This window comes from Perissodus microlepis, chromosome 14 (assembly GCF_051167445.1).
Source record: "Perissodus microlepis isolate ML-2025 ecotype Zambia chromosome 14, ASM5116744v1, whole genome shotgun sequence".
Classification (NCBI taxonomy): Eukaryota; Metazoa; Chordata; class Actinopteri; order Cichliformes; family Cichlidae; genus Perissodus; species Perissodus microlepis.
Window position 1 is genome coordinate 7,631,675 of NC_140474.1, and position 14,750 is coordinate 7,646,424.

Genomic DNA, 14,750 nt, shown 5'->3' on the forward strand with positions numbered 1-14,750 from the left:
AGGCAAAGAGTGAGCTGTCTCTACAAAAAAAGAACATTATTGCAGATTGCTTTTTTTTGTTTGTGTGCCTCAAGGAAGGCAAAGATGTATAGCAAAGTCAAGAAATGTAGCTTGTAAATGTGACACAGAATATCTTAAACTCACTGTGAGTCATTTGGGGGAAGTGAAAACTTGTAGCTATTTAGCACAAACTGGAGACGAGTGCATAGTAAGGCTTCTTAATGGAACACATTTATTTCTGCGACTTAAGGTTTTAAAAGCTTTTCCGCATTAATTTGTGTTAAGGTACTTCATTATAACCCCAAAGAATTATTTAGAGTGAAAGCACAACAAGGATGCTGCTGTGTAATTAGTGTTATAATGAGTATGTCAGTCACATTGTACGGTGAACCGGGAGTGCAGCAGACAGATGTTGTAATATGCCTGAAATTTAGCAGGTCAATTGGATAGTTTCTAAGATTCTTTTAAGATATGTTTCTTGAGCTTGCAGGGATTTTTGTGTAGAGGAAGTCTGTCAACTTTAAAACTTATTTTGAACTTAGTGAGGGTTTCAGAAATGTAATTGTTTCATAACCACCATCTTTGCGACTTGGGTTTAAAAGGTTGACATACTAGGAGGAAGTTTCTTGTATTAAACTGAAGCCTGGATCAACTAGAAATTGCTAAATGGATTTCAACATAGTATCAGTGCGTTTTACAGAAAATGAAGTAATAATGTTTGATTTCCTGCTGGGGAAATTTTTTCTTTTTCATGCTTTGGATACTAAAACCCAGGAGGGTGTTAATTTGGTACCTTACATATAAAAGTACCATAATCATGATTATGTGGTTCAACCAGACATAGAAACTATATGTTTTATTGACTGAGATATAGTTGCCACCCCAAAACTAAAAATAACTGAATTGCTCTTGTAGAGTGTATGACTGCTATGACTATCCGTATTAGTCAAGTCCTAATAGTGAAATAAGTATGCAGTGTTTGCAGGAAGACTTTCAGTTTCAAATGTAGTGTTGTCTGTGTTTTGTCAGGCGCTGTCAGCAGATGGAATTTGGTAGTATGTGGTTGCCCTGGAGATGAGATAAAGGTTGTACCCAGGGGGTTTTGTTGTGCGATGACTGACAGCTATAGTCCTTTCTCATATCTCTCACACTGGGCACTAACTGGCGTAGCTTTTCCATCCAGTAACGTCTTGCCTGGGTGGTCAGACCTCTGCTCTTTGATTAAAACCTATACAGGAGGATGGTACACAATACTATTGTTCCTTCAGTTACCTCTTACTGCATTCCCACTCTGAGAAGAATCATTGCTGCAAGTTAAATACTCTAATAGGAAAATTCAGTGCAGACTGAGCTAAAATGTGTGCTGAGTATATAATTAGACAACAATGTTTTAAGGTGTTTAATGTAATGAAGTAAAATCAGAAGTGGGTTGCTTCCTTTTTTCACTTCTCTTACTCAGGCATCAGTATTTTTTTCTTATACCAGTGTTCATGTGGTAACATTTTCAGATTCACGCCTTATACGAGTTAGGCTTGTTCCTCTCATTACTTCTGTGAAAAACATAGCACCATTTCGCTACACATATTGAAAGCAGAATGCACCAAATTCCTGTTCCTGACAGAATAGGTGTCTAAGAATAAGATGAAATATTCAGGGAACCACAGAGACTATAGTTCCTATATACAATGTGTCCTTAGTTCCATATTTTCTTCCTTTCTTACAGAATGAACTACTGATGTTTGGTAACAGTGTTACATGTGATGCATATTATTATATTTTCTTGATATGACCAATACAGAAACTGCATTGCTTTTTGAAGTTGTGAAGACTTTGCATTTATTGTATTTAGTGACAGTCCATTATGCATTGGAGGCTACAACTGCCTTAATTATTCATAGCATGCATTCAACAAAGTGCTGGTAGCATTCCTTAGAGTTTTTGATACTTATTAATATATGATAGCTTCACAAAATTGTTACAGATTTGTAACCAACACCTTCATGATGGATCTTGAAATATATGGTAAATGGTTGCTTTTCTACTCTACCTGAATACTCAAAGTACTTTTTAGAACTTGTCTCATTCACCCAAGCACTTCTTTCTGTGCTTTCTAGTACTTTCTATCTAACATTCACACACATTCATACTCAGAGAGCAGCTTGAGGTTAGTATTATGCCGAAGGCATGCAAAGTGGAGCAGCCAGGGATCGGACCACCAACCTTCTGATTAGTATATGACATGCCCTACCTCCCGAGCTACATTCACCCTAATCTAGTGACTGTGGAGGACATTTAAGTTGCAAACTCTGTTTAAGACTATATGAGTTATGTGACACAGCACATTATCCTGCTGAAAGTGCCCATTAGAACATAACAACACTGTAGTTATAAAGGGATGGACACAGTCAGCAACTGCCCAGTTAGGCTGCTGTGTGTAAATGATGTTCAAATTGGCCCAAGAGGCTTAAATTGGACCAGAAAGCAGCCCTTGTCATTATACCACTAGGAGCAGCTCAAACTGTTCAAGGTACATGTTAGGAGAGATTCGTGCTTTCTACCTCCACCATATGAATGTTACAGCACAAATCAACACCGATGTCATTACCCATATTACAAATTAACATGTTTCCAATGTTCTAATACTATAGATATATGTTTATATATATATGTATCCTGGCCAAAATAGACAGCATGGCTGTCTATTTACCAGAATGCCTTACTATTAGCCAGTGGTACTACCCTGCCAATTTTGTGAGCCTGTGCCCACTGTAACCTCAATTTTTCTAATCTTAGGTGACAGCAGCCTATTGGGCACCAGTAGCAATGGAATGTTCATGAAGTCTCTTGACTGGTCTTTTAATTCTTTAGCAGAGTAGATTTTCTTGGCCATGTCTGCATGCCAGATGCATTGAGTTTGCACAGGTGTAACAAATAAACTGTCCAGTGAGTCTGTGCATTTAGATGCAGATTTCCAACAGTAAACATTCACGTTCAAACCAATAAAGCCTGGAATATGTTATGCTGATTACAACTTTACTGTTTCCCTGGGGATAAAACAATCAAGCTGTTCATTTATCTTGCTTTATACTGATCCCCCTGCCATTTATCTTTGCTGCTGCTAGTTTCAGTGGGACGGTTTCTTTGTAAGTGGTTGTGCTATATTTTCTGGAATATACATTTAATGACCAGCAGGTCAAAGTTATTTGTGCTAATTCCTGATCTTAGTAAATAATGCATTTAAATAGAAAATAAATACATAATTGTTGCGCTAGCTCTTGTTTAAACATTGCCCAAAGTAAAATGTGGTACATTTGTTTTCCCATTGAGGTATAGTTATAAGCGAATCTTACCAGAAAGACTCAAAAGACTCAAATCTTGTTCTTCTACTTCTTTGAGCTGCTTCCTTTAGCGGTTGCCACAGTGGATCAGTTGCCTCCATCTCACAATATGCCTATCATCCACCTCTGTCACACCAACCCTCTGCATGTTCTGCTTGTCTATATCCATGAACCTCCTCAGTGATCTTCTTCTTTTCCTCCTGCCCGGCAGCTCCTTATTCTATATTCTTTCTTCAATATATCATAATTCCCTCCCCTGCACATGTCTAAACCATCTCAGCCTTGCCTCTCTCTTTGTCTCCAAACCGCTCAACCTCAGCTGTCCCTCTGATATACTCATTTCTAACCCTGTCCGTTCTGGTCATTCCTAGTAAAAACCTTAGCTTCTTCAAACCTGCTACCTCTCTGCTAGCTCAGCTTCCTGTCTTTTTGTTAGTGCTACTGAATCCAAACAATAAATCATAGCAGGCCTCACTACCATCTAGTAAGCCTTCCCTTTCACATGTGCTGCTATCCCTTAACCACAAATCACCCCTGACACTCATCTCCACCTTGCACTCTCTTCTTCCGTTCTCTTGTGCACTGTCCATCTCCACACCTTGTACCTTCATGGTTACAATTACTCATTCACACACACGTATGTATATTAAAATCTATTTTCACAAGCACATTTATACAAATATCTAATTTATTATAAGATCTAAAGTGTAAATCAATCAATCTTCATATCAATGTTCATTATATGTGGGTATAAAAAACTCTGTCAGTCACCTCACCTATAAATATTATACAGAAATACACACAATCACACATATTACACTCTGGTTTCAAAAAGAGCAGTGATATCAGGTTTATTATATAGACCTTATATTGTTTCCCTAGTCTTTACTTTCTTTGTGCCCACGTAATTCATAACACAGCTGCAGAAACTGAATAGTAATAACAATACACACTTTTTAGAGGATATTATTGGTTCACCAGTGGTTTCTTTTTCAGTACTAATTAGAGTGAGTGAGTAACGAACAAAAGTATTGTAATCTTTATTAGCTATTCAAGCTATTCAGGAAAAGCGCTAAAGTATTGACCAACTTCTGAACTAGTTTGTGCCCAACCACTATGCTTATTATGGGTAATCTAGTAGTTTGAAAAAGGTTGAAATGAAGGACATTTTTTTACCTTTAAGAAAAACCTTAAAAATTGGGAACTGATTTATTTATTTATGTTGCTGCTCATTTGCTGAGGTATAGTTTTGAGGAGATGCATAACTTGAATGCTGATGCTGAAAGTATCCCTTTTTGTTTCAGTTTCATAATTATATATTTTTTTCTACAAAGCTCATTCAACTCCCTTCTTTTTAAGAAGAGCACCCAATCTTTTTAACAGTTTAATGTTTCCCATGAGCAGCCCATAACTCTGTGATTAAAGAACAGGAAATCAATACAAACTGACTCCATCACATTTACTTTTGATAATATAAAGATTTCAAGTCTGTGTCGACTCTTTCATTTGTTATTAAGCTGAAATCTGTGAAGTCAGCTCAAGTCAATTTATTTGTACAGGCCAAAATTACATGCAATGGTTTACAGAGATATGAAACAAAAATACATTAAAAACAAGAAATTAAACAGAATCATTAACATGTCAAAGAGAAAAAAATGAAAAGAGAATAAAAATAAAGTACAATTAGCTAAATAAAACCAGTTACACAGAGACACAGAGAACGAGAGAGAGAGATGGAATGAGAAAACATGCTTGCAAATAATAGTCACTGCAGCTGCATAATTAACATTTCTCTCCCCCATTATGAAACCATTGGACTGAGTAACTGAACATTACCTTTCTGAGCGACAGAAACGCCACCATTTCCTAAACCTTGAGCTCTTCTGAACCTATATTATTTGTAAATTCAGTTCTTTTGAGGAGAGAGAAGATTTAGTATTGTTCAAATAAAAGTACATTTGTTCTATAACTATTAAGATTACTCAAGATGTGCCGTATAGTACTAAGGCATCAATCAATGTCAATTACCTCTGCAAATATTATTCAGCTATCAATATTAAGCAAAATGCTTAAAGAAGAACCTCTCTGAAAGTTTCTTGAAAGTATCCACAGACTTTGCTTCTTTAATATTTTGAGGTAGACTGAGTTTGGGGGCAGATTTAATGGATGTCTACCAATTTGGCAGTGGAATATCTAAGAGTGCAGATAAGGTGATATTTTGGTAATATTGCTGAGATGAAAGGCACAATTAATGCGCGGCTTTATGCTCAGTCACTCCTAAATAAGCATGACTCTTAACGTCTGGTTTTATCCTGTATGTTTACTTGCCAAATGAGTGCCTTCAATTTCATTGAGGTAAAATAATTTTCCTTTTATCTTCATTAACTTTTATTTATTTATTAATGCCAGTTAAATCCAGGGCTAGAGTTCAGCATATATAGTTGTGTGTCATTGCGTTATGGCAATGGCAACGTTATGGCAATGAATATCGCAGTAGCAGACCAACACACCTGAATTTTTCATCACCCCAAGAAGTGCCATTAGATTCCTGATCTCCACAGCTGAAAAAGAATTTCCTACTGGAGATATTTAATCCGATTCAGGAAATAGCATCATATTAGGAAAAACCTACAAGTAGTCATGATGGTGAATAAAGTAATCAAATTTGCCAAAAGCTAATCATAAATTAAAAACAGCCTTAGCATCATAGTTGAGTGTTAAATCTCTAATTATTATTTTATTTTATTTATTTTTGTGTGAGGACAGGCTTGAATGCCTTCTGTTTAATGATTGTTGAGACAAAGAAAAGAAATAGTTTAAAAAATATACTTTAACCTGGAAAGTGAAGGTTTGCGTTTTATTTCAGCCACACAATTATATTAAAGACAGGAGGGAAATTTGAGAATTGTCTTTAGTGCAGATGAAGAATGTGGTAGGGTTAATATTTTTTTCTGATTTATATATATATAATTTTCTTTTTTGTAACAGGATGGAGTATTCCTCACATTTTCCAGAGGTGTGATGTTCCTCATCTCAAGAGAACAATAGTCTAGGGTTGCCTTCATTATCAGCAGTCATTTTTCAGAAATAATTTCCTCTGGCTTTTCTGACAGCTTTGTTATAAGATGCAACACTTTCTTTACAAGCTAGTAGATGGACTTCTAATTGAGTTTTTCTCCATCTCCTCTAAGCTACTCTGCAGACCCTTTTGAGCTCCTAGATAGAGGTGCTCAACCATGGGGATGATTTAACAGAGCACTTTTTTCCTACTTTGATTGGCATAATTAAATCTAGTAAATTAATTAAAGTGCTATTTCTTGTTAGTCATATCATCAACTGAAGAGTTAGTATTAATTTTGATGTCTGAGAAAATGAGTTCAGATATATTAAGTTCGGTGCTGCTATAAAAGACCCTTTACTTGATACTTTTATGGGTTTTTGACCACAAGGAAAAATAGCACCAAAACACTGTAGAGCAGTATGAGAAAGTAGAATGTTGTAGATATGTACAGCACATATTAAAAACAGAACTGTGTGACCATGCTCATCAGTAGGCTCATTAACCAAAATATCCCATGACCTTTGGGCCATTGCTGTTGCCATAGATATAAAGCAATATCAAAAATAATTTTGTCAGGGGTTTAAATTCTATTATTTCAGAGGAGTCTGATAAGCAGTGAGTAGCTTTTTGAATTGTGGTTTGTGGTTTATTAATTTTAGAAATGAGAACATTGGTTTTGCAAATGAACCAAGAGTAACAACATTGATGTTGAAGCTGAAGAATTAAGACAAAAGGTAAAGACCATATCCTGTAATACCAAAACTTTTGTTGTAATTTTAATGTTGCATTTTCCTGGGTTTTGATAAAGGCTGTTAGGAAACATTACATTCAGGTGACTGTAACATTGGTAGGTTTGGTAAAGGTTGGGTTAATCTGAGCATCAGAGTTAAAAGATCATCCATTATTGATGGTCCTGTGAGCACACCCAGACAACTGCAGCAGGGTATCGATCTAAAATCTGCAGTTTTAGAGTCAAAGTGGGAACGATAGTAGCGCATCAATGGCACAATACATTTTCTGAGTTCCTCTCAGTGCTGTTCAGTGCAGCCTCTGCAATATTTACAAGTGGTCAGACAAACTTAAAACAACATATTTTTATGAACACTTCAGTGTGTGGTCTATTCGAGAAGAGAACCCTTGCAGTTGTCTTTCTTAAATACATTGACATTGAATGAATCAGTGCTGACTGTTAGGGTTAGAATAATATCAGACCTGTCAAGCAATTTCTGTTCCTGGGAAGTTTAGACCCTTTTAGTGAGAATACGCTATTTTGTCCTGGGTAGCCACTATATCTTTTATAAGATGTCAAGCATCCTCTTAGGATGCTCTCAGGCAATTTGCAGCAGAAAATGAAACTCAAAGGTTTGCAATTTTGTAACTTGATGGTTGCTCTTAAACTTTTTTTATTGTATTAAAGATCATTTGGATCCTTCTTAACGAGCAAAATTCAATACTTTTTCAAGTATAAGAACAAACTGTATGCAAGCATGTAATCATAAGTAGGTTACTTGTGCCATTTACACTTGAAACCTGTAAAACCGCTGGTACTTAATAGTACTTAATGAGTCTTTTATATTTTTAATGAGTCTATTACATAAACACAGTTTTAGCCCCATATACTGTATCTGTGTCAAATTGTTGTTGTTGTTTTTTTCTTTTGAGGATTTTTTTAGGTAAAGACTGTTGAAGAGAGAATAATTAAGGTAAGAAGCAATTAGTGAGTCATTGTCAACAATAGATATGAGAACACTGCATACATTTGAACCGAGTGGGCTGGCAAATAAAAGGCAAAAGGCATAAAACAAGGCAAAGAATCTTTGCCTTGTTTTTAATTATAAATCCAAAAGAAAGTTGAAATGTTGAAATATTCCCTCACGTGCCCGATCTTCACTCATTATTAAAATTTCACCTCAGCAGGCCCACACGTTAACCTTTACGTAACTGAGACATGAAACATATTAGCTTCAGTTGCACAATTAAAAACAGAGTAAAAATAACAACTGCGAGCAGGAATGAGGGAGCCAAGTAATTCCCAATAACAACTTCATGTGATCATGTCAAAAGTAAGGCTTTTTCAATTGGCTGCATAATGCTTCTAAGGCTTAACTTGAAGATTATCAGGACTAGTTATGATGGAAAGTCAATTAGGTTGACATGACTAGTTGACATATCTTGACCTTAACACCCCCGCACTTTTACCAGATGCAAGCGCTACTAATTATAAGCAGAAATATTGAACATTATTTAGCAATACCTTTTTCTTCTAAAATGTATAATATGATCACTTCCAATTTTCTTTGTGCTGTTTCTGCTGCTTGTTAATGTCGGTGACAAGGCTGCAGTTTACCGGATTTCCTTAAAAGCTTGACTTGTATGGTACTTGTTCTGGTGGGGAGCAGAGCCAAAGTTTAACAATATAATGGGTAAAGTAGATTAGATGAAAAGTTGTTGAAAAATGCAATAAACACTGCCACATATATACAGATATACGCAGCAGTGTTCATTGCCATATATGGCATACATGAGATTGCATCTAATTATAACATGGCTGTGCAGTTTAGCGCAGCTATCAGGTTCCTCCACAATCACTAATCCAACAACACGAGGGAGTGACTGAAGTCGTTCTTTACAGAGCATATTCATATACAAAATATTGTATTCACGTCTTTTGATTTATTTGTTCCTGTTTCATTTAGGCATTCAGTCTGAGAATTTCTTCACTTTTTTCCTGCTTTTTATGGATACACTTCCTTTTATCCTGTCTCCACTGCCTGTGTCAACCCGTCTGTAATTCCCTCCCCCCACAGAAAGCGCAGAGTGGAGGAGTACTGGTAAATGAAAGATTTTTACCAGAAATACTTTTTATACTTAAAAGTCGACTGACTTGGGTCCACAGGAATTTCCTCAGTCTGAAGAAGATCAGATGCATGATTATTAAGTAAACCACAGAACATATTAAACAAATATGTAAGACTGCTTTCTTCCATTTGCGCAACATCTCTAAAATTAGAAATATCCTGTCTCAGAGTGACGCTGAAAAACTAGTTCATGCATTTATTACTTCCAGGCTGGACTACTGTAATTCATTATTATCAGGATGTCCAAAAAACTCACTGAAAAGCCTTCAGCTAATCCAAAATGCTGCAGCAAGAGTACTGACAGGGACTAGAAGGAGAGAGCATATTTCTCCTGTTTTGGCTTCCCTTCATTGGCTTCCTGTTAAATCCAGAATTGAATTCAAAATCCTGCTCCTCACATACGAGGTCTTAAATAATCAGGCCCCATCTTATCTTAATGACCTTGTAGTACCATATCACCCTATTAGAGCACTTCGCTCTCGCTCTGCAGGCCTACTTGTTGTTCCTAGAGTATTTAAAAGTAGAATGGGAGGCAGAGCCTTCAGTTTTCAGGCCCCTCTTCTGTGGAACCAGCTTCCAGTTTGGATTCGGGAGACAGAAACTATCTCTACTTTTAAGATTAGGCTTAAAACTTTCCTTTTTGCTAAAGCATATAGTTAGGGCTGGACCAGGTGACCCTGAATCCTCCCTTAGTTATGCTGCAATAGACGTAGGCTGCCGGGGGATTCCCATGATGCATTGAGTTTTTCCTTTCCAGTCACCTTTCTCACTCACTATGTATTAATAGACCTCTCTGCATTGAATCATATCTGTTATTAACCTCTGTCTCTCTTCCACAGCATGTCTTTTATCCTGTCTTCCTTCTCTCACCCCAACCGGTCGCAGCAGATGGCCGCCCCTCCCTGAGCCTGGTTCTGCCGGAGGTTTCTTCCTGTTAAAAGGGAGTTTTTCCTTCCCACTGTCGCCAAAGTGCTTGCTCATAGGGGGTCATATGATTGTTGGGTTTTTCTCTGTATCTATGAAGCGCCTTGAGGCGACTTTTGTTGTGATTTGGCGCTATATAAATAAAATTGAATTGAATTGAATTGAACACACAGATAGAAGTTACTGAATTCATTGAGAAGTTAAGTTTGACGCATGCTCAAGAAGTAGACATTAAAATGAAGTGACTGCCCCCAGTTGGTGTTCAGAACTACAAACCAGTCAATTTGATTGGTTGGCATAGATTCTTACAGCAAAGAAAAATAAGAAGATGGATAAGAACTCTTCTGGTGTCTATGCAGCTTCATTACTTGGCCCACAATTATAAGTGAGTCATGCGCTCGGTTAGCTTTATAGACGTCATCACTGTAGTTACTCTGACCCTTTCATTAAATGCAAAAAAACTGCTGCATTTCTTTCCTCCTTGTGATTTCAGTTGTAACTGTAATTAGATCTTCTCTTGAATCAAGGACCTGATTTCTACCATACATATCATTGGTTTATAGTGTACATCTTTGTGTAAGATGGAAACCAGATTTTAACTGAATACTGTTTATTTTTGTCTCGTCCAACAGTTTAAAACTCCCTGGTGTATATGTGAAGGTGTGTATGTCTTTTAATGTGTGAAAATATGGAGAATTTTTGTGTAGCTCTCATCCAAGCTGTTATTTGAGGGAGGAGAAAAATGAAACAATAGTAAGTTGCAAGTTGATGTAGCCTAATTGGGGAAATTAAGTACATTTTTTAATATCCCACATAAACTTTTGAAAACTGTTGACAAGGCAGGCAGAAAAATGTAGATATAAAAAAAACATTAATCAGCTATTAAATAGTTTCGTGCAACTTTTTTTTTAAGCAGCAACAGAAGTTAAACTCATGGTGAGGTGTCTGTCTGTTCCCATTTAGTTCTTTTCTTTATTCCATGGATCAAAGAGAAAGTGTGAGGTTTTATATAAGGCGGGTAGGGTTCAGGAAATGATAACCTAGTCTTTTTTTCCCATTGAAAGCATTAGATCAGAGACTGTTGAAGCACCTCTAATTCTTGACTGGACATGTTACACTCTGGTTGACTCATCAATCCAAACAAAGAGAAATTGCTCTTGGCTAGTTCTGGCTCATTGCTATTAAATCAAAGGTATAATACTTTGTATGAAGAAGACTTTGCAAGCTAAGTAAACTTGTTCATAAACTTGTAGTTTTATGCATACAAATTTTAGAGACCCAGACAAAGAGCTTACAACTGTGCTGCCTGTGGCTCTAACAATGATTGCAGGAGGTCAGCCTTGTAACTTTCTGACTGCAGCTTGAATCAATTTTCTTTGTTATTGGATCATATTTGGACCAGTTCACATGCTATGTTGCGGTGTTTTGTTTCTCATTGCCACATTTGTAAATATGCCTCCAATCTTTATTGGACTTTAGCTTGCTTCTATTCATCAGCGGTTATTACTAAGGCTTATAAATACTGTTGTCATACAAAAAAATACTATGAAATTCTCCTGCTGTATTGTTAAATTCTTGTAACTCATTTAAATCTTTTTAAAAAATTTCCACTGGCAGTCACACACACTTGTGTTTTCATAGCTGGAAGGTTTTGGAGTACAAAAAATGACAGTACTCTCTGGAGGTTGTCAAAAAAGACATTTGATCAAGTTAAACTGTAGAATACAATAAAATCATAGATTTATACCTAGCAGTGGGGAGTATCCAAGGGTGGAATTGTTCTATTCTATCATTTTTGAGACAAAGGTTAGGCAGTTCATCTGGGCTTATTTTTTCAGATCCAGGTATTATGATCAGGCACCAGTAAATATTGCAAATGTGTGACTGTCAGTGGGCGTGTACATGGACAGACAGCAGTTCATAAAAGTGCATTATTTTGTTATCTGCTGTTATGAATTGTCAAGCTTTATGCTATTGTCAGTTTTCCAATGTTTAAAAGGAAAATATCTGTAGAAGTAGTAGGGCTGCAGTGATTTATCGAATAACTTGAATAACTCAATTAAAAAATATCCTTGACGCAGAGTCTTTCCTTTGATGACTTGGAGACTTGCAGTAGAAATGAATTTAGAGGCCTTTTTTTGCATGCCAGTAAAAATGTACATGGGTCAGTAAAACTCTGAGCCACTGACCTGGGCTGTTAGGCTGGACACTGAATTATTGTTACCATTATTGTTAATATGTACAGTATGAGAACACCTCTTTTCAGCAACAGGAAACGTTGCATCAAAGCACAGGTCAATCCTCAGTTCTCAGAATGTTAAGATGCTCACTTTTCTTAATTGAAGGCACCACATGCTATTTTAAAGGCTTACAGACCATACTTACTCATTCACTAGCACACTTCAGCGTGCAGGCAAATACAAAGACACATACACATGAACAAACCATTGATCTATCTCATCCATACAATACTTTTAGAAGCATTTTTTGCCTCCTACTAATGTAAGAAAGCCTTTCAAAAAACTGAATAAAGGCTGTTTAATGAATGTTTTCATTTAGTTTGTGTTCAAAAGAAACCATTGAGCAGTTGATTTTAAAAGACTTGACTTTTGTCTGTTTTAAATATTTACTGTTGCTCATTAATAAGATGAAAACTAGGCCTATTTATATGCTGATGTTTTATGATGCAGCTGTGGTGCCCGGGGAAATAATTCCTTGCAACTTGACAATAATTAAAGCAATGCTATTGGATGTAGTGGTTATCTTGATATGGTTATACCAGATTTAATATGAAATTTCTGTCATTTGACTATCCACACGTCAGTCTCAACTTATAGAGCTTGTAGCTGTTGTCCTGGGTTCTGCTTTGTTTCCGCTTTGACAACAAGTTCTGGGAGCAAAATTTTGGCACCCTTTACCAGGTGTTGCAAAATCTATTTCCAGTTATTGTGTGGGAAGGGATGGGGCACAAGGCTTTTGCTCATAATTGGCAAAAAGATCTGTTATATGAACTGCAATAAATGCAGCAACAGAGCAGAAACCAGTAATTTGTCTCTGTGTCCACTAAACTTCTTTGATGTGGAACAGCAGGATATGTTTTGCCCGAAGTGTGTCTTGTTTTCAGCAACATGCATCTGCTTGTTCCCATTTTGTGAAAGTGGAAAAGCAAAATAAAGTAAAATCTAGTGCAAAAGCAAAGTCTGCGAATTATATGTGGTTATTGTGTATAGTCCAAGGAGGTTACATTAAAATTTGCATTAAATTACATTACATTTTTCTTTATAATGTACAATAAAATTTGATTCATGTGTCTTCAGTTTGCTTTTTATCTGTGGTATGCCTCATCTGATGCTCAGCCCATCTGATTTTCCAGATCTTTCTGCTGCCGTCCAGAAGTTCTCCCAGTCTCTGCAGGAGTTCCAGTTTGAGTGCATAGGAGATGCAGAGACAGATGATGAGGTGAACATCGGTGAGTCCAGTTTAACACGGCACAGGAGAGTATTCATCTCCTGCTAAAGTTTCACCTCTTGCATCACATCAATCAGATTTCTTTTTTATCTGATTTCTCTTTTGTTTTATGTTTTAGTTTCTCGTGGGAAAACAGTTGCTGTGCCCACATGTATCATGCGGGCTACTGTCTTGTAAAGGTCACATGCTCCTAAACGATTCGTTTATAGTTAACCTGTATATTAGTAAAAGTAAATAACGAAGAAAGAAAATGCTGTAACACTAATGCTGTTCATTTTTTCAAATAAAATCCAGCGTGATCTTGGAATGGGGTTTGGCTTTGTGTATGGATGTTAAGCTTGTCTGCTGTGCATGTATAATTAATGCTATTGATTTGCTTATGATGCTTTTCCTGTATCTTTTCAAGCCTATATGAGATCAAAGGGACTAATTGTGATCAGTGTCAGAGATTAATGGAGGTGCAAACCTCCTAGCCTCCAAGAGGAATATGAAAGCAGCTGTGCAGAGGGCCTCGTTGGCTCTAATGGGCATGACTCCCAGTTTGGCCTCCTCTTCGTCTCCGTTTTTTGCACTGCTCATTATCCCCAGCTTGAGTCTTTCGCTCTGTGGAGCTGTAGACTGCTGAATTACTGTCCATCTGTGAGGGCTAGACTAGATATCGATCTCCTCTACAGGCTGTAATGTTCATCTGAATGCAAAATGAATAGTCCTTTTTTCCCTCACAAAGCTGTTGTTACTGTGTGATGGCCCTGGGTGCAGGAGACCAATTATATTTATTGGAAAAATCCACATCCAAATCTAAACCTCATTAGAATCAAGCACACTTTAATTAGAGACCCTTCCCTTGACTTCCCTTGTAATTAAGAATCTGATGATCGTAGACTCAACAATGGATGTTTTAGCAGCACACCTGTAACTGAACCTTTTTGGCGATGCATGAAACTGGCACAGGAGAAATGGTTGTGATGACAGTTTCATGCCACGTGTTGGGAAGCATTTGTGGACTGTTATTTATAGATGTTGGCAAATTTGTTTGGGCAGTCTTTAATCAGGGTCAAAGTAAAAATGAAAATGCAAAATAGTGTTTGTGTGATTTTGTGT

General features: G+C 36.8%; 1 protein-coding gene across 2 annotated transcripts in view; it reads left to right on the plus strand.

Moving 5' to 3' along the window:
• The window catches only part of arhgap42b (Rho GTPase activating protein 42b), a 77,991-nt gene that overhangs the window by 10,391 nt on the left and 52,850 nt on the right, over window positions 1-14,750 (plus strand). For both annotated transcript variants that reach the window (XM_084951961.1, XM_084951962.1), the window contains exon 2: window positions 13,555-13,650. In XM_084951961.1, the coding sequence (XP_084808087.1) occupies window positions 13,555-13,650 (96 nt within the window). The remainder of the gene's footprint in view (window positions 1-13,554; window positions 13,651-14,750) is intronic.